Below are 20,631 nucleotides of genomic sequence, written 5' to 3'. Positions count from 1 at the left end.
AACCAATCAGTGATACCGTCATAGAAGGAAATTAAGTTAGTCTGACATGACTTATTAGTTACAAACCCATGCTGACTCTGTTTAATCACTTCATTCTTATCCAGGTATTGACATACATGTTGTTTAATAATTTGTTCAAAGATCTTTCCTGGTATAGAAGTCAGACTCACCGGCCTATAGTTACCTGGGTCCACCTTCTTCCCCTTTTTGAAGATAGGAACAACATTTGCTCTTCTCCAGTCTTCTGGCACTTCTCCTGTTCTCCAAGAATTTTCAAAGATTATAGAGAGGGGTTCAAAAATTTCTTCTGCTATCTCCTTCAGTACTCTGGGGTGTAATTCATCTGGACCTGGAGACTTGAATTCATTTAGGCTAGCTAAGTGTTTCCTCACTATCTTTCTGTTTATAGATATCCTGGATTCTTCTATTCCCTTAATAGGACAGTGAATAACAGTTGATGTTACATTTCCTTTCTGAGAGAAAACAGATGCAAAATAGGAATTTAAAAGTTCAGCCTTCTCAACATCCTGTCTTACCATTTCATCATTTTCATCCTGTAAAAATCCTATAGCATCTTTGACTTTTCTTTTACTTTTGACATATCCCCAAAATCCTTTATTATTGCTTTTGACATCTCTTGCAAGCCTCAATTCATTTTCAGCTTTAGCTAATCTGATTTGTGCCCTGCAGGTTCTGCAGACAGCATTATATTCTTCTTTAGATATGCCTCCCTCTTTCCATTTTATAAACATTTTTTTCTTCCTTTTTAGCATGTGCTTAAGTTCTGTGTTCATCCATCCTGGTTTCCTTAACTGCTTCCTATTCTTCCCTCTTCTCGGAATTGTTAACAACTGTGCTTTGAGAATTTCATTTTTCAAGATTTCCCATCCTTCCTGGACATTTTTGTCTTTAAGGATATCCAGCCAATGGATCCCTCCAATTCTCTTTCTGAATCCCTTAAAATCTGCCTTTCTGAAATCTAACCTTGACGTCTGAGTCTTCACAGGTCTTCCGCCTCTAGTTATCCAAAATTCTAAAATAGCATGGTCGCTACCTCCTAGGGTCCCAGCCACTTTTACCTCCTCAACCATTTCCTCCCTGTTTATAAGGATTAGATCCAAGGTAGCAGTTCCCCTTGTTTTCTCCCTTACCTTTTGGAAGATAAAGTTGTCAGCAAGAGAAGATAAGAATTTCCTTGACCTGTTAGTTTTGCCTGAGAGAGATTCCCAACAAATGTCTGGATAGTTGAAATCTCCCATGACAACTATGTCATATTTTTTGGAGAACTTGGCCATTTGATGCATAAAGAGTTCATCCATAGCTTCAGCTTGCACAGGCGGCCTGTAGTAAATGCCTACAATGGTGTCCTTTCCATTGTTCTGTCCTTGTATTCTTACCCAAACAGTTTCCACAGAACTCCCAGTCTCTGAAGCTTCAATCTCTGTGCAGATATACGCGTTTCTAACATACAATGCGACACCCCCTCCTCGTTTATCAAGTCTGTTTCTTGCAAATAAGTTGTATCCTTCTAGTCTTGTATTCCAATCATGTGTATTGTCCCACCAAGTTTCAGTGATTCCAATGACATCATATTTCTTTTCCTGTGTTAGTAGTTCCAATTCTCCTTGTTTGTTGCCCATGCTTTGTGCATTAGTATAGAAACATTTTAGTTTGTGATTGGTTTCTCTTTCTCCAATATTTTTATTAATTAGATTCTTTCGTCTTTGTTCTTCCTTTCCACTTCTAATAGCAGAGTTCTCAATAGCATTTGTCAGGTGTATGGCTTTTTCTGGTCTTTTGCTTCCCTTCCCATGTTGTTCTAGTTTAAACCTCTCCTTACAAGTATAGCAAGGCGACTTCCAAATACATGCTTACCAGTCTTCGTAAGGTGCACCCCATCTCTAGCAAGTAGTCCATCGTATAAGTAGTTCACTCCGTGATCCAGAAATCCAAATCGTTGCTGATGGCACCATTGACGTAGCCAGTTGTTCACCTGCAGAATCTTATTCCACCTCCTTGTTCCATGGCCATCCACTGGGAGGATGGAAGAGAAGACCACCTGCACTCCCAGTTCTTTCACTTTCCTGCCTAAGTCTTCAAAGTCTCTGCAGATGGTTTCCAGGTCGTTTCTTGCAGTGTCATTTGTCCCCACATGTAGTAGCAGGAATGGGTAGTCATCTGTAGGTCTGAAGAGTCCTGATATCCTGTCAGACACATCTTTAATTTTTGCACCTGGAAGACAGCACATTTCTCTTGTAGTTATATCCGGTCTGCAGATAGCGGCCTCAGTTCCTCTCAGCAGGGAATCCCCCATGACCACCACTCTCCGTTTCTTCTTCACAACATTTTTCTTTCTCCATCCAGGAGGACTCTGAAGGCGTACAAGGTTGCTGCTTGTTGGCAAAGTCTTATCCTGATGTATTACTTCATTATTTTCCTGCGTGAGAGCCTGGTACTGGTTTCTGAGCAGTATGGGTGCTGACTGCCTCCTGATCCTCCTGCTTCTCTGGGTCACATGTCTCCATTCCTCTGTTTCTTCAGGTGCACTTCGAATTTCTTCTCTTTCTGTAACATGAAGAGATAATTCTGCTCTGTCCAAGAACTCTTCACCTTCCTTAATGATCTTCAACGTAGCTAACCTCTCTTCGAGATTTTGCAACTTTTCCTCCAACAGGGACACAAGCTTGCATTTGTGGCATGTGAAGTTTGGCTTTTCCACTGGTAAGTCTGTGAACATGTAGCAAGAAATGCAGCTCACCAAATGGCTCCTGGCCTCTTCCATCTTGAGATTTCTTAAAAACGATGAAAGATGAGCCCAAATTCGGCGCGCGGTTTTTCCGATTTCCTCTTTTCAGCTGCAACGGCCAAAACCCAGTGATCGTTGAGCTCGCGGAGACTCTTCACTTATCCCAGAAGGCACTAGGAATATGCAAATGATCTCCTCAAGACTCTTCCCCTGGTTTTCCGATTTCCTCTTTTCAGCTGCAACGGCCAAAACCCAGTGATCGTTGAGCTCGCGGAGACTCTTCACTTATCCCAGAAGGCACTGGGAATATGCAAATGATCTCCTCAAGACTCTTCCCCTGGTTTTCCGATTTCCTCTTTTCAGCTGCAACGGCCAAAACCCAGTGATCGTTGAGCTCGCGGAGACTCTTCACTTATCCCAGAAGGCACTAGGAATATGCAAATGATCTCCTCAAGACTCTTCCCCTGGTTTTCCGATTTCCTCTTTTCAGCTGCAACGGCCAAAACCCAGTGATCGTTGAGCTCGCGGAGACTCTTCACTTATCCCAGAAGGCACTGGGAATATGCAAATGATCTCCTCAAGACTCTTCCCCTGGTTTTCCGATTTCCTCTTTTCAGCTGCAACGGCCAAAACCCAGTGATCGTTGAGCTCGCGGAGACTCTTCACTTATCCCAGAAGGCACTAGGAATATGCAAATGATCTCCTCAAGACTCTTCCCCTGGTTTTCCGATTTCCTCTTTTCAGCTGCAACGGCCAAAACCCAGTGATCGTTGAGCTCGCGGAGACTCTTCACTTATCCCAGAAGGCACTGGGAATATTTCAAGGCTCCATGTTGTAGAGAAGGAAGAGCGGAGCAAATTGATTCTGTGAGAAAAGAGTTCTGTGAGAAAAGACTCAGTATAAGGGCTCATACTCACTTGCGAGAGACTCGCACGATTGTCGTGTGAGTCTCTCGCATGAAAACCTGCACTTGGACCAGAGCGTGTGGCTGCATTGAAATACATGTAGCTGCATGCTCCGGTCAAAGTGCTGGCAGCAGTGCCAGGTTTTCTATGCGAGAGACTCGCATGAGAATCGCGCATATCTCTCGCAAGTGAGTATGACCCCTAACCTGTGTTTTAGTCATTTAAACCTTTGAATTTTATGGGACTTTTGTTCCAGTGGTCCTATCAGTGACTGAAAGCTTTCTTTGTATAAGTACTGTGATAGCTGTAAATCACTGATAGGACCACCCACTGGAACATCAGTGACTGAAAGCTTTCTTTGTATAAGTACTGTGATAGCTGTCAATCACTGATAGGACCACCCACTGGAACATCAGTGACTGAAAGCTTTCTTTGTATAAGTACTGTGATAGCTGTCAATCACTGATAGGACCATCCAATGAACTGAAAGTCCCAGAAAGAGCAAAGGTTTAAATTACTAAAACATAGGTTATACTGAATCTTTTCCCACAGAACAATATATAAATCTGCTCCGCTCTTCCATCTTTCATGAAATTGGACTACATTTTCTTGGTGACCTGATCCCTTTGAAGAGTTATTATCTTAGATTTTTATGCCATATCCACCATTTCTGACTGGTTCTGCAGCTCCTGTGAAAGGATAATGGCTTTGCATGCTCAGCTCTGTCTTTTCACTTGTATGGGAGTTTTGAATACAGTCAAGGCAGCATTCTTCTTCATGGGGGAGACAGGAAGAACAGCTACTGAAAAAGTAACTACTTACAGCTTGTACCCCAGAGAGGTTCTGTTCACTTTTTGGCAACAGTGCTTGTAAGTGTTCAAGGGGAGCCCAAATTATTTACCAGTGGAATTTCAATTTGTGGTACGTTTTTGGTTTTCGTTTTTTTGTTAGGTACTTATTTATTAAAGGGAATGTGTCATGTCCCCAAATGCTATTAATCTGCAGATATAGGGTTAATCTACAGATTAATAGCATTCTAAAGCTTTGCGGGCACCGAACTGAAAGCCAAGTTATCAGTAGGAAATTAACTTTATTCGTCCCATGAGCCGCCAGCTTTCAGTCATCGAGGTATGACCAGCCCGGCTCCAGTCATTTCCAAGTATTGTAGGAATTCACTCGCTTTTAGGCAGCTGGTAGTGTTCATACAGGGAAGTTTATTGAAATGCATAAGCTTGCAGAAAAACAGAAGAACAGACAGCCTTTCTCTGGCATAAAGGAACAAAATAATCAGTCTATATACAGGTACATGCCGGCTCACCTGTTCAGATAAATGTCCAACTGTCTCTCAAGTCTTGTCAGAGAAACTAGCACCAAGAGGTCTCTACATCTCTCCTCCCATACATAGACAACAATCTTTCACCCATGTAGCAAACCAGGACAGTACTCTGCAGCTCCGAACAGAATCCACGCACTGCTTTGTTCCCCAGCACACTCGACCCAGTGAATGCACTTCCTAGTTCTAGTAAAAAGCTAGGCAGGTGCCTCTAATCAGTCTGCTACAATATATAGCGTGTGATGACTGTAACCACTCCCCAGTACTGACTGACAGCTGGGTCTCTACTGAGGCACTGCAGAGATGGCTGTCAGTCAGTGCAGGGCCATGGTTACAGCCGTCACGCACTATGTACTGAGCCGTCACTGAAGCAGTGCCGGCCCCTCCTCTATGACTGAAAGCCGGAAGGCGGCCGGGAGGAATAAAGTTAATTTCCTCCCCATTGCCGGGCTTTCAGTGCGACGGCTGCATAGCTTTAGAGTGCTATTAACCCACAGATTAACCCCATATCTGCAGGTTAATAGCATTTTTTCAAAATTACAGTTTCCCATTCATTTAGTTTATTTTTTAATATTTTTTTCTTGTTCTCACCACTATAATACAGTAGCTGCTACTATGCGGCAAAGAACATTTGTCTCTCCATCTCTCCAGACGTTTGGTTTTTAATTGTAGCTGCAATCTTTATATGCCATACACCATTGTTGTTGCCAAATATATCATGTCTTGGTTTTTTGTATTTTAATTAAATAGAAAACTGATAATCCATTAGACTAGGTTCACACGTCAATAGTGTTCTTTGCTGAGCACAACTTAGGGGTTGCAATTGCAATCCTTGAAAAACTGTATTCCGACAGAAACCTCGACAGAGCTCTGAAGTAGCCATTAACTTCAATGATGTCTACAGAGTCACTGTATGGCCTCCGTCCCCGCAATATTTGACTGGTAGGTTAATATACATGTTTTTAATTAATTTTTAAGTACCCTGGGCCCATTGAGGGCAACCGCTTTAAAGGAGAAGTATATAAGATATCTACAGTCATAAACATAGCTTGACTGGCCCAAAGTACTAGAGGATACTGTGATGAGCCCAGTTTCTGACACAATGATGCTGTACTACTAGTTTAAAGCTTGCTCAGCTGGCAGCCATTCCATCCGACTCCCCCAAATACAGGAGCGCTCTTTTAGTCGAGCGCTACCGTGTTCTCTATGAGAAAACTACTGACAGACACGTCGTCCTGCGGCTTATTTGTGAGAAAACAATGGAGTCGGCAGTCAGAAATTGGACATGCCTGATAGACATCTCTCCCAACCATTAGTCTGCCGGTACCCCCATACACAGTCAAATATCGGTGGGTTGGGATGTCATAATTCTGATGTGAAAGGCCAGTTTTAGAGTGAACCACTTGCCATCAAGGTCTATTTCTTATGGGATAGTTCACAAATAGCCTAGATCTTTTTGACAATATGTCCTATGTGTACAATGATATTAACCACTTTATGGCGGGTGCAATGAGCCCCGTCTTGACACTGCATAGGAATAATCAATGACCTCTAGGGAGATCCAGGTACTTTGTGCTTAATGCAATTTAGAACCGCAAGGTCTAAGTTCACAGACCTTTCTTGTGACTTTTTTTAGATGCCATATTGGCGTCTGAACATGTATTTTAGTTCTCCTTTAATACAATAGACTTAGTAGTCTGTCAAGATAAAAAAACACATTTTTTATTAAAATTTGGATTTGCTCCCAGTTAGTCAAAACTTCATTTTCCATTCTGAGCACAAAAGTGTTTGACAACTGCCAAGGGTTGTGTAGTATGGTAGGTGGTAACTAGCTTAAAGGAATTTCTTCAGGCTGAGAGACGGGGTTTGTTTACAGGCAGCTAAATTGACTGGGTGTAATTGGACCAATGTCTTAGATTCGGCAATGACGTCCTTTTAGGTCAGAGGGAGAAGGACCTGCCTTCATCAGAGGTGTCCAAGTGACGGGGACAGATCTTTCACGCCTGACCATGTTTATTCCTTTCTCGAAAGAGTAGGTTTTTGTGTTTTGCAAATGATTTAATAATTTGCTTGGAATTTTAAGAAATAAGGATGTCTTGATTCAGGAGAGAAGCGAGAAGTCATGTAATAGCAGCGTCAGCTAAAATTGGGCTTCCAGTGTTAGACTTTGCCCTTGCCAGTTGCCAGTGTTTGACCGAATCTAAGGGTCCATTTACACTAACCACCTATTTGCCGAACAGCGTGGTTTCATAGCTTGTCTGTACAGAGAGACCATGCTTTGGATGTCCACTGAAAAACCTGCAGTAGATGGTTAAATGTGCAAAGACTGCCATTCTTCTCGGCAGCGCAAATCCTGTTTCATTGGCACAATGCTATCGAGAAGGATGAACTTTTGGGCAAACCAAAAGATCATTTCACACAACAAATAAACTTTGCTCGGATTTGTCTGTCAACTTGTTTAGACAGAATGATTATCGTGAAACAAGTTCCCCTATGTAAGGTCATTCACGTCAATCATGCAGTGCAATTACAGCATAATTCTACATCACTGCAAATTTCCTGACGGCGCAGATCCACCTTCTCTTCAACTCCCAACCCAGCTTCTCCACTCGTCCCCCTGTCGGGGACTGTGCAGTAATGTAGAATTGTAGTCCTAATGATGACTCATGCAGGGGGAAAAAAAGAGACTTCCTGTTTCTACATAGAACCTACATGGGTTCTGTTCAGCCAGTCTGTTTTTTAATCACGTGATATCATAGTCATAATGGAAAACAGAAGAATTAACTTGGTATAAAGTGCTATATAATACGGCGATTGCAGTATATTAAGAGGATATGAACTTTGATAGGAGTTCTTTCTTTAACTATGACTTTTTTTTTTTTTTTTTTACTAGGATCATGTTAGTACTTGTTAGCCTTCCATGCACTCCAGGCGGTGTCTTAATGGTGTATAAGTAGAGCAACTTAAAAGGGTTGTCCAGTGGATACAAACTATTTCTAAAAAAGCTCAGAGTGATATTTAGAAAAAAAAAAAGGAGAAATGCTCTCAATGATCTGCTACAGTTACCGGTGTGACGCTTACCTGATCCTTGATGGTTTCTATTTCCTGGTCCCATTTTGACATGAATAAGGAAATAATAGGAAATGCCCATTCACTTGTGGTGGCTCACCTCAGCCTGTGATTGGCTGAGCAGTTCCTGTCATTTCTGGTTTGTTGAAAAGAGACCAGTAAGTGAGGACCAATGAGAGCATCAGAACGGGAGCTGTAGGCGTTCAGAGACGGGGAGTATTGATTATCTTATTTTTTTATACCTGTCTACCTGTCTAAGCCCTTGTAAAAATAAATTTCCACCGCTGGACAACTTTTCTAAAGAGAACCTGTCAAGTGGCCAGTGTTTGCCCTTATTTTATTCCTTCTGCTCCCCTGAATTATAATCAGGCTTGAAGACACCACCTTCCCCCAGAGAATCTTTGAGCCATGCCTCCTTGGTAAAGACGATAAAAAATAGCACTAAATAAAAAGGTCCATATCTCCAGAACTGAATGGCAGACTTAAAAACTGTCCACTTTTGACCTATAGTAACTTTTTCTTTAAAAGGGAATCTGTCACCATGTTTTTTCTACCTCACCTGAGAGCAGCATAATGTAGGGAAAGACCCTGTTTCCAATGATGTATTACTTAGTTTACTGGGTGCAGTAGTTGTGACACAATCAGAGTTTTGAGATATAGCAGAGCTCAGAAAGCAAACCCCACCCACATCACAGCTTTCTCTGTACACTGTTTATTGTCAGTGAGCCACTTATCAGAAGAGGGGGCGTGGTCAGACTATGTGAGCTGTAGTCCAGGCAGGATAACTTTCTGGTGATAAAACACATTGTATGGAAACAACATCCTAATATATGGAAACAACATCCTAATAAGTGAAAACCCTGAAATCTATGTCTCAGCCCCTGCCTCATATTCATTTTGTATTGGGGTAACTAAGCTTCAAGTTACATTTCTAGCATTCACAGTCTGACTAATGTATTAAACATATTTTGCATTAATATATTTTCCATTTACATAGCAGCCTTCTGTGTTTTAGCCCGTTTTTTTTGCTTGGTCCGAGTATTCTGAATAATCATTGTGATACTTCGCATAGCAGACAGAAGTCATCACAAGTACTTTCCCTTTTCTTGTCTGGAAGGTAGGAATAATTTTGTCCCTGTGACTGGCGATTTGCATCGTAATCCAAGTAGAGATCATTTAATAGCGGCATCGGGCTGATTATGCAAAGCGTGACACGGGACACAGCTGCTGGAGAATACACAGACTCAACGGCTCATTGGGCCCCGAGACTTCACTAATTACCAGTCCTGCTGTTTCTCTACCCACCAAACATTGTCAAACTGTTTGGATTTTTTTTATTTTTTTTTTATTTTTTTCTATCGAGCAGAAAACCCAAGGTGAATAAAATTGATTTTCTCTCTTACTAAGGGGCAAAGACTTGTTAAGGAAGCTCGCTCCTCACTTTTCCATTATAATAAATCCTGAGGGGACAGCGATTCAAGACCTAAAGTGACCCTACTATGGAAATGCTGGAGAATTAATTCAGCGGTTCTGCTGAAAAATGATTTTATGATGTAGGAAAAGAAGAAAGTCACATGACGCTAACTTTAATAAGACGATACAGTTTAGGAACTACGCTAGGAGTGAAGAATAAAAAAAAGGCCGACCGGCGTAGAAAGTGAGCGACAACCTGAGAGCCACCAGGGTTTACCGCTCAAGTCAGGATCTTGACTCATCTGTGTGATTAGCGATGAAAGCGGAGCCCCACATATAGCAGCGGTACACTGTACAGGCTCAGGAATTAATAAACACCGGGCGCTGAACACATTCATTAAAATGTAACGTCCTGGAACATGTACATAGAATGCGCGTAATGCAAACCAGATCGAGCAAATCACCTAAACTTTTATTTACGCCGCACGACCTTTACAGAAAGTTTGATAAAATTTATATGGTTTCTCCTTACGGAACATCATAATAAATCACAGGCAAAGAGGAAAGGTAAAAAAGGAAAAGTTCTGATAGACTTATAATGGAAGCCGCGATGCTGTCCCAGATCTGTTTTGCAATAGACACCGACAGCGCCCAGCCAACCCTGCTGACTTATGTCGGGTTGCGGCTAGGGGTCCGTCATCCTAATACAGAAAATAGACGCATGCAGCACTGTTTATAATGTGCAACAGAGACTCAAAATGAAGCCTCCGATGCAGATGTGAACAGCACCTTACTAGTACTTTTTAGAGAATTAGGCTTTACTATTAATTTATTTTCAGTTCTAATATATTCTGCAGGGCTGTATGCATACAGTCATATGTAAAAGTTTGGGCACCCCTATTAATGTTAACCTTTTTTCTTAATAGCAATTTTGGTTTTTGCAACAGGTATTTCAGTTTCATATATCTAATAACTGATGGACTCAGTTATATTTCTGGATTCAAATGAGGTTTATTGTACTAACAGAAAATGTGCAATCTGCATTTAAACAAAATTTGACCGGTGCAAAAGTATGGGCACCCTTATCATTTTCTTGATTTGAACACTCCTAACTACTTTTTACTGACTTCCTGAAGCACTAAATTGGTTTTGTAACCTCATTGAGCTTTGAACTTCATAGCCAGGTGTATCAAATCATGAGAAAAGGTATTTAAAGTGGCCACTTGCAAGTAGTTCTCCTATTTGATTCTCCTATGAAGAGTGGCATCATGGGCTCCTCAAAACAACTCTCAAATGATCTGAAAACAAAGATTATTCAACATAGCTTTTCAGGGGAAGGATACAAAAAGTTGTCTCAGAGATTTAACCTGTCAGTTTCCACTGTGAGGAACATAGTAAGGAAATGGCAACAACAAAATAGAACGACCAACAGCCAAAGAAACCCTAAAAGATAATATTTTATTGGTATAGATCATAAAATGAACACAGGTTCACATGTAAAGGGGGGTCAAAAGGCATAAAAATGGCGAAAAAAGCCATGCATGTTGTCTACACCATACAGGAATCATATTTCAAAAGATCACAATAGCCATAGGATAATTGGTTCTTCAAGGAGCAGTTAACATTAGTCATATGGCCATCAAATAACGGCCAATAGCATATGGTAACAATAATCATATAGAAAACCACAGTCACTACAGTTGGTCTGTCAGTCACCTAGAAGCAATAAAGAATATATACAGCACCAGTGTGCATAGACATCCATATGGACCGACCTGACCCACTGCAGATAGAAAATAATAAATAAAGAACCAAAGTAGTGGCATGTATAAAATATAACAGCGTTACCTGAATGGATGAGAGACAGACACGCAGGCTAACCCCGACGCGCGTTTCGGAGCAGGGCAGCTCCTTCCTCAGCGCGTCGGGGTTAGCCTGCGTGTCTGTCTCTCATCCATTCAGGTAACGCTGTTATATTTTATACATGCCACTACTTTGGTTCTTTATTTATTATTTTCTATCTGCAGTGGGTCAGGTCGGTCCATATGGATGTCTATGCACACTGGTGCTGTATATATTCTTTATTGCTTCTAGGTGACTGACAGACCAACTGTAGTGACTGTGGTTTTCTATATGATTATTGTTACCATATGCTATTGGCCGTTATTTGATGGCCATATGACTAATGTTAACTGCTCCTTGAAGAACCAATTATCCTATGGCTATTGTGATCTTTTGAAATATGATTCCTGTATGGTGTAGACAACATGCATGGCTTTTTTCGCCATTTTTATGCCTTTTGACCCCCCTTTACATGTGAACCTGTGTTCATTTTATGATCTATACCAATAAAATATTATCTTTTAGGGTTTCTTTGGCTGTTGGTCGTTCTATTTTGTTGTTGCTATTGAATTTTGACAGTTACCCTTCACAGTCCTGCATATATATATGTGTCCTATAGGGTTATTTTACATCATTTCTATTATGTAGCCTGGTTTCCTGGCTACTATTTCAAAACATATATATACTATGCGTATTACAATCTTATCATAGTAAGGAAATGGAAGAACACAGGTACAGTTCTTGTTAAGCCCAGAAGTGGCAGGCTAAGAAAAATATCAGAAAGGCAGAGAAGAAGAATGGTGAGAACAGTCAAGGACAATCCACAGACCACCTCCAAAGACCTGCAGCATCATCTTGCACAAGGAGAAGCTGTATGGGAGAGTGATGCGAAAGAAGCCGTTTCTGCAAGCACGCCACAAACAGAGTCACCTGAGGTATGCAAAAGCACATTTGGACAAGCCAGTTACATTTTGGAAGAAGGTCCTGTGGACTGATGAAACAAAGATTGAGTTGTTTGGTCATACAAAAAGGCGTTATGCATGCGCTGTATTGTTGACCGATGCACAGTGACACCATCTGCAGCAAGATGATGCTGCAGGTCTTTGGAGGTGGTCTGAGGATTGTCCTTGACTGTTCTCACCATTCTTCTTCTCTGCCTTTCTGATATTTTTCTTGGCCTGCCACTTCTGGGCTTAACAAGAACTGTACCTGTGTTCTTCCATTTCCTTACTATGTTCCTCACAGTGGAAAATGACAGGTTAAATCTCTGAGACAACTTTTTGTATCCTTCCCCTGAAAAGCTATGTTGAATAATCTTTGTTTTCAGATCATTTGAGAGTTGTTTTGAGGAGCCCATGATGCCACTCTTCATAGGAGAATCAAATAGGAGAACTACTTGCAAGTGGCCACTTTAAATACCTTTTCTCATGATTTGATACACCTGGCTATGAAGTTCAAAGCTCAATGAGGTTACAAAACCAATTTAGTGCTTCAGGAAGTCAGTAAAAAGTAGTTAGGAGTGTTCAAATCAAGAAAATAATAAGGGTGCCCATACGTTTGCACCGGTCAAATTTTGTTTAAATGCAGATTGCACATTTTCTGTTAGTACAATAAACCTCATTTGAATCCAGAAATATAACTGAGTCCATCAGTTATTAGATATATGAAACTGAAATAGCTGTTGCAAAAACCAAAATTGTTATAAAGAAAAAAGGTTAACATTAATAGGGGTGCCCAAACTTTTACATATGACTGTATTAGACCCTAGCCCTGAGTAATGTGCCCAAAATCTTAATGTCAAAGGGATCATGACAGGCAAAAGCCCGAGAAGTCTCAGCGGCAGCAGATCGTTAACGAGTTTATGACTTATTTAGTTAATTTATAGCAGTGGTCCCCAACCTTTCTGACCTTGAGAGCCACATTCAGCTTAGAGAGAGGGGCGCGAGCCACATTCAGCACTGAGAGAGGGGCGAGAACCACATCCAGCTCCCATCTCCTTCAAAGTAGTGTCAACCAAAGCCCCCATTACAGGTATAATGATAACCAAAGCTTTTCCACAGAAATCACTCCAAAGCAGTACACTGAGATCCAGGGGTTCCCTCAATACCCCCATTCAGTATGCTCCCATCCAGCACTCCCAACACACTGTCACATCCAGCTTTGAGCACCTCCTCTAACAGGTAGTACCATCCTCCAGGGTACATAACTAAATTATCACTAAACCCCTAAGACCAGTAAATGTGCATCCAGATCTGCTCTTCTGTGCAGGGCTACTCACAAAATTCACCATTTTGAGATGTGCTCTTCATACCTGACTGCTAGACCTAGACCTAATGCACCAAGCTGGCTGACAGTTGGAGCCACAATTCATGGGACTGCGAGCCACATGTGGCTCTCGAGCTACAGGTTGGGGACCCCTGATTTATAGCATCCCAAGCTGTTTATGAAAAAATACCCGGACAAGACATTTTATTTACTGCTGATCTGTTCCACTGTCTGAAACAAGACAACACCAGGGTTTAACAATTTTTTTTGTCCCAAAAGTGGGAGACCCCTGCTGCAGCCAGTTGTTTTAGCGAAGAAGGGGGACATAGCTGAGCTCCTGAGACATAGAAAAGATTTATTTAGGCTGTGTACACACGCTGCGGATTGTCCTGCGGATTTTTCCATGTGGATTTGTCAAAAATCACAGGTAATTCCGCAGGTCAAAAGACCTGCGGTTTAGCTGCAGTTTTTCTGCGGTTTAGCCTGCGGTTTGACACCTGCCATTGAGCAGGTGCCAAACCACAGCGGAATCCGCACAAAGAATTGACATGCTGCGGTTTTGAAACCGCAGCAAATCCGCACGGAAAAATCTGCACTGTCTGCACAGCGGTTTTCATTAATTTTAATGGTACTGTACACGCAGCAGAAACTGCTTCTGATCCGCAGAACCAAAACCGCTGCGGATCCGCAGCAGAATCCGCAGCATGTGCACACACCCTTACACGCGTATCAATTGAAATTGTAATATGAGGCAAAAAGGGATAAAAACAAGAAGTTTAATGAAGCTTCGTCACCAGATTTCACAATAGATGTCATATACAGCTCCTCAGTGTCCCTCCTCCCTGCTGAGAACTCGCACTGCTTGGTACTACCTGCAGTTGCCAGGTTTAGTGGGTGGAGACTAAATACACTTTGAATCAGAGCTCTCTTAAGCCCTTTATACTCATTAGACTTATGTTGTCTGAACACGCTGATATTCACTGCTTCAACCGACTATCTAATTTGTATGGGGAACCCAGAGGCTGAAGACTGGTTGTTGGGAGAGTTAAGGATCTGACATGTCCTATTCTGACTGCTAATACTTTTGTTCTCTCTGACATAACTTAAAGATAACAGTAGAACTTAGATGTGTCCACACAACTGTGTGTGAGATGGACAAAATGGCTGCCGGTTGAATGATTGGCCGAAAACATCATTCGTTCAACAGCTATCTCATGTGTATGGTGAGCCTAAAGGGAACCTGTCAAATAAAAAAAACTCTTAACTTGCAGATGTGGGGTTAGTCTGCAGGTTAATAGTGTTTTGAACCTGCCTGGCACGTGCACTGAGACCCTTGCTGCCGAGAGGAAATTAATTCTGCCATTCTGACATGGATTTTTTTATAACAAATCTACTCTAATAACCTATGCAGTATGAACTGTGAAATCTGGTGACAGATATGATTTAAGGGAGGAATTACAGGAATATTTCTTTATATTTTATGCATGTTACATTGTTAGTGTTCTTTTAATCTTAAGAATTAGGTTCATATGCTTTCTTACAAATCAGTTACTCTCAGAAAATTATAAATAGAAGGAGGCATGACCAGGAATTCTTAATAAATATAATTCTGGATTAATTATTCAACGGCTCATATACAAAAAATCAATCCTTAAAAGATACTTTATTAACCAATCATTAAAAAGTTTTCAAAACTTCAAAAAACAGGCAAACAAAAATAGGCTTATTGCTGATTTTCAAAATCCAGCCACAAACACTAGAGAGTCGTTCCAATGTCAGGTAGAGGGTCACAAACCTATTTGTCCCTATAGGGCCCTATATCTCTCTCCTACCTGACAGCGGAGGTTGGCACCCTCTTGATACACAAATGGCGCCCCCGCTCCTCGGCGGCTCTCCCTAATCACCCTGTTGACTCCTATCTAAATGACATCAGCTTGGAGTACAACAGATGGCCGGGGACAAAAATATAATAGATAATAACCCCATGCCACAAACCACCAAGACAAAAATATAAGGAATAGTAACTGGAAAAAACTCTAATTCTAGACTTGTGTAACGTGTGTTTACATGGACATCACACTAGAACTGATAGACCTTGCGATGAACCGATTTGTTGACGCCAATATTTTACCTGTACATCCACCTTTTGCATGGATGGACGGACTTCATTTTGTATTCTTCCAACTGTCATGGCGCTCACATGATGCAGTTCAACAATTTTCTTGGCTGAGAGACCGCTATCGATGAGCTGGATGATGATGTTTCTATTTTCTTGGGAAATCTTAATGTCTCCTCCTAGATTCGAACAAGTGACCTTTCGCTTGGGAATCAACCTAATAACACACTGAGATATTAGGGAATGTGAGAACAGGTTGTATTTTTTGTACAGTAAGAAAGATTTTTCCACCATCAGGATCAAAACAGTAACAATGCAGTGACATGACAAGAATCTGCATAACTAATCATATGCTAAATAGTTGTAAGTCAAATTTATGTATGAGATAACCAAGACGATTGTCTATAAAATGATCATAGTGACATGTTCAAAGCAGCAGTGGAAGGTGAGATATGGAGCCTGAAAGTCAAACATTCAAAGCATAGTTTCCCTTTTGCTCGTAACGGTATTAAGAAAAAAATGAGACGTTCTCTGGAATAGCACATTGGATCGCTGATATTGAGGTACCATTTTATTCAGCTTTCTATGACCTATGTGCCTATATAGGCAGTGTTTTGCACGTACCACACTAACACATGGGTGAAAGGACTAAGGATGACTTACTATAGAGAGAAGCTGCACCTACTCCAAATTGGTCCCTGTGCAGACAAGTCAATCCCTAGTCGCACAACTAAAAACACCACCTTAGACCAGACTCCCTAAAATGCCGTCGAGTGGTTTCTCATACCTCCTGAGGAACTAGAGGGGTGGCCGCAACACATTGCCAACAAGGAAAAAGGAAGATGTGTAGGTGGACATGAAGACCCAGGGTGAGAAACCTAAAGCACATTTATAACAGGGGAGAGAGGGAATAGTAAGAAGAACCAAAACAAGAAATGAAACTACAATAGCTTCCCAGAAAAGTGTTAAAAGGAAAAAGTGCTGGGAAGGTAGACAGACACAGCAAGAATATAAGACGTGCAAGTCTAGCAGGATAAATCCCTTCACTGGAACACCTTAGCACAAATTCACCTGGAAGTATAGCCAACAAGGAAGTGCAGTGAAGGGATAATATATAAAGTATCACCCAAAGCATGATAGGGCAAACCAAAATGGGAAAATGCCTGGAAAGGGCCAAACCAAGAAGGGAGAATAAAGACAAAAGGAGCAATCTGGATTTGGAAAGGGAAGGAAAAGAGCAATAGCTCAACAGACAGAAGAACCGACCATGAAGCAACAGGTCACTGTTTTCAACAGCTGACATGTGCCGCAATAGGCGCAGGTGGAATCGCGATCCACCCGCACCTATTAACTAGTTAAATCCCACTGTCAAACGCTGACAATGGGATTTAACTAGCGTTTCCGGCCGCACGGCCGGAGATACGCGAATCGCTGACCCCTGTCACGTGATCGGGGGTCAACGATGCATTGCCATAACAACCTGATGTCTCCTAGAGACCTCTATGGTTGTTGATGAGGCACTGCTATGAGCGCTACCCGGTGGTCGGCGCTCATAGCAATGCTGTAATTCTGCTACATATAAGCGATCTGTTCATCGCCTATATGTAGCAGAGCCGATCGCGTTGTGTATGCTTCTAGCCTCCCATGGAGGCTATTGAAGCATGACAAAATAAAAAAAAGTTTTAAAAAATGTGAAAAAATAAAATAAAAAAATATAAAAGTTTAAATCACCCTCCTTTCGCCCCATTCAAAATAAAACAATTAAAAAAATCGCGAAAAATGGAGACGCTACGGGTATCGGAAAATGGCGCAATTTTTTTTTTTTCTAGCAAACTTTGGAATTTTTTTTCACCACTTAAATAAAAAAGAACCTAGACATGTTTGGTGTCTATAAACTCGTAATGACCTGGAGAATCATAATGGCAGGTCAGTTTTAGCATTTAGTGAACCTAGCAAAAAAGCCAAACAAAAAACATGTGTGAGATTGCACTTTTTTTTGCAATTTCACCGCACTTTTTTTCCCCCCATTTTCTAGTACATGACATGGTAAAACCAATAGTGTCTTTCAAAAGTACAACTTGTCCCACAAAAAAATAAGCCCTCACATGGCCATATTGATGGAAGAATATAAAAGTTATGACTCTGGGAAGAAGGGGAGCGAAAAACGAAAACGCAAAACCAAAAAAAGCTGGGGTCATTAAGGGGTTAAATCCCTTCCCTTTAAATCTAAAGACTTTTTATGTGTTACTTTGTAATATCCAGTACAGTGTCATGAAAATGTCATGAATTTTTTTTTTTTTCTGCCAGATTTGTATAGAAAAAATTTCTGCATGAAAATGGCGGCCCCATAGAATTCTGTGTATGTCCTGTTATGATTGTGTAATCTTGTAGGCTGTACAGAGTAGTAAAATGGCCCAAACATGAGCCCTATAAAAATGTTTTCCAAAATAAGATAAGGCCATCAATGTTAGATCGGTGGTGGTCCAACTCTCAGTATTTCAGCCAACCAGCTGTTTCAATGGTCCTTTGGTGCTTGATGTGAGTACCTGCATACCGTTCATTTAATAGTTGTGGTACAGGGTATTTCAGCTTTACTATTTGAAGGCAACGTTGCACTGCCGCTACTAAGTGACCGATGTGCAGGCAGCTGACACCTTGTAAATACAGAAAAGGGCTGCAGTGCTTGCAAAAGCTCGAAAACCACTTCAAACAACTCATGGCCTATGGCCTATGCTCAGTGATTAATATTTGAAAGCCAAAAAATAAACTTTAATATTGAAAGCTATAAGCTAATGAAAATTCTCCACTGAAGGCACAACCAGGACCTCTGTAAATCATCTTATATCTGGTGGAAATTACCTATATGGTCTACCTTGCTCATTTTTCCAACTCGTAGAACTGTATTTATAACTGAGACCAAGCCATGGTACCCAATACAGATCAGGTATAAAATATACTAAAAAAGGCTGTGTTAACAGAACACTTTTGAATCCATATTAGTACTTACAGATGCATTTCACAAAATTAGAATATCATCAAAAAGTTAATTTATTTTAGTTCTTCAATACAAAAAGTGAAAAAAATACCCCATATAATGACCCATAGATTCTCACAAAAAGTGAGAATCTATGGGGTATTGTAAAGAGGAAGATGAGAGACACCAGACCCAACAATGCAGACAAGCTGAAGGCTGCTATCAAAGCAACCTGGGCTTCCATAACCCCTCAGCAGTGCCACAGGCTGATCGCCTCCATGCCACGCCACATGGATGCAGTAATTGATGCCAAAGGAGCCCCGACCAAGTATTGAGGGCATTTACTGGACATACAATTCTGTAGGCCAACATTTCAGATTTTCAAATTATTTTTCAAGCTGGTGTTATAAAGTATTCTAATTTACTGAGATAATGACTTTTGGGATTTCTTTGGCTATAAGCCATAATCATCAACATTAACAGAAATAAACACGTGAAATAGATCACTCTGTTTGTAATGACTCTATATAATATATGAGTTTCACTTTTTGTATTGAAGAACTGAAATAAATTAACTTTTTGATGATATTCTTATTTTGTGTGATGCACCTGTACATTCTGGCAAAATTGCACAGCTGCATCCAACTGGTGGTCCGCATTTCATCTGAACCCCCTATCCTCTTCTTTTGTTTCATAGATGGAAACATTTAGTGAAGTACCAAAAGGTAACATCATGCCTCTTTCTTATGTTTCAGCTTTGGTTTGCATTTGTTAATGGATTTTCTGGACAAATTCTCTTTGAACGATGGTGCATCGGACTGTACAACGTGGTAAGCGACTCGTTTTTGGGTTTTGATTACACATAACAGTTCAGGCAGAGCGCCTTCTCTCCTCCCACATCTGATGTTTATCACAATCCATTATCTTACAGGTTATTTTGATGTATGGTATGAAAAGGACATCTTGTTCACGCACATTGAAGGCTCTATATTTGAAACAGTTGTTGGGATGTAGATACAAAGGAAAACCACATTTTCCATAAATGAAATTATGCATCGTGGTTGAAAGCCTGATATGCGACTAACTGAAAAAAACCCTATTAAAATATAACTTTTATTAAGTACAAAAATAACAATATAAAATTGCACAGATGTCCCCTATTATAAAGCCTAGTAAAAAAACGGCTATTGTATTGCTGGAAAGAGATAAGGTATAACAGTCAAACCAAATCTAACCAGCTGAATCTGTCAATCCAATCATGTGGTCAGAAAAGCCTGAATCATAGCGGTTAAAAACTGCACAATACTATTATAGTCCAAAAACCTCAAACGGAAAAAAAAGGGGAAATGGACATAAAGAAGATGTATAAAAATTGATAAGGCGTGCTACCATCTGATAACAATTTAACTCAGCCGATGCGAAGAAAAGAGTGATCTGGCCCTATACAAAATGACTATCTGAACACCTACCTAGGTGTGGAGGTTGGCACCCTAAGAAATACGAGAATGGCGCCCACGCTCGTGCGATGGCTATCCCTAATCTCCTATATCATCCTATAAGACGACAGATTAGAAACAGAGGGCCAGATGGCCTGTATCCATTTGCTTAGAATATCTTCATGAATGCAGTAAAGTAGATTTATACAATCATATATGCATGTGAGGAAAGGTAGAAAGTCCAGACAGTCTGAATAGATGCATAACACTCACACACAGTAGAACCAGTTACATATAAATTTGTAGCAAATTATGCCCTTTCCCAAAACCACTATGTTGTGTATATGAAGTATATATAAAAATTGTCACTTCATATACATAACATAGTGGCTTTGGGAAAGGGCATAATTTTCTACAAATTTATATGTAACTGGTTCTACCGTGTGTGAGTGTTATGCATCTATTCAGACTGTCTGGACTTTCTACCTTTCCTCACATGCATATATGATTGTATAAATCTACTTTACTGCAT

General features: G+C 40.8%; 1 protein-coding gene across 1 annotated transcript in view; it reads left to right on the top strand.

Annotated features, from left to right (window-relative positions):
- Window positions 1–20,631, top strand: part of ATP8A2 (ATPase phospholipid transporting 8A2) — a 1,255,085-nt gene that overhangs the window by 892,343 nt on the left and 342,111 nt on the right. The window contains exon 28 of the mRNA XM_073583121.1: window positions 19,419–19,493. Coding sequence (XP_073439222.1) covers window positions 19,419–19,493 — 75 coding nt within the window. The remainder of the gene's footprint in view (window positions 1–19,418; window positions 19,494–20,631) is intronic.

Source organism: Dendrobates tinctorius, unplaced genomic scaffold, assembly GCF_039654945.1.
Source record: "Dendrobates tinctorius isolate UK_male_01 unplaced genomic scaffold, ASM3965494v1 ptg000075l, whole genome shotgun sequence".
Taxonomy (NCBI): Eukaryota; Metazoa; Chordata; class Amphibia; order Anura; family Dendrobatidae; genus Dendrobates; species Dendrobates tinctorius.
The sequence above is the reverse complement of the archived record's forward strand: the minus strand, read 5'-3'. Positions and strand labels throughout refer to the sequence as shown.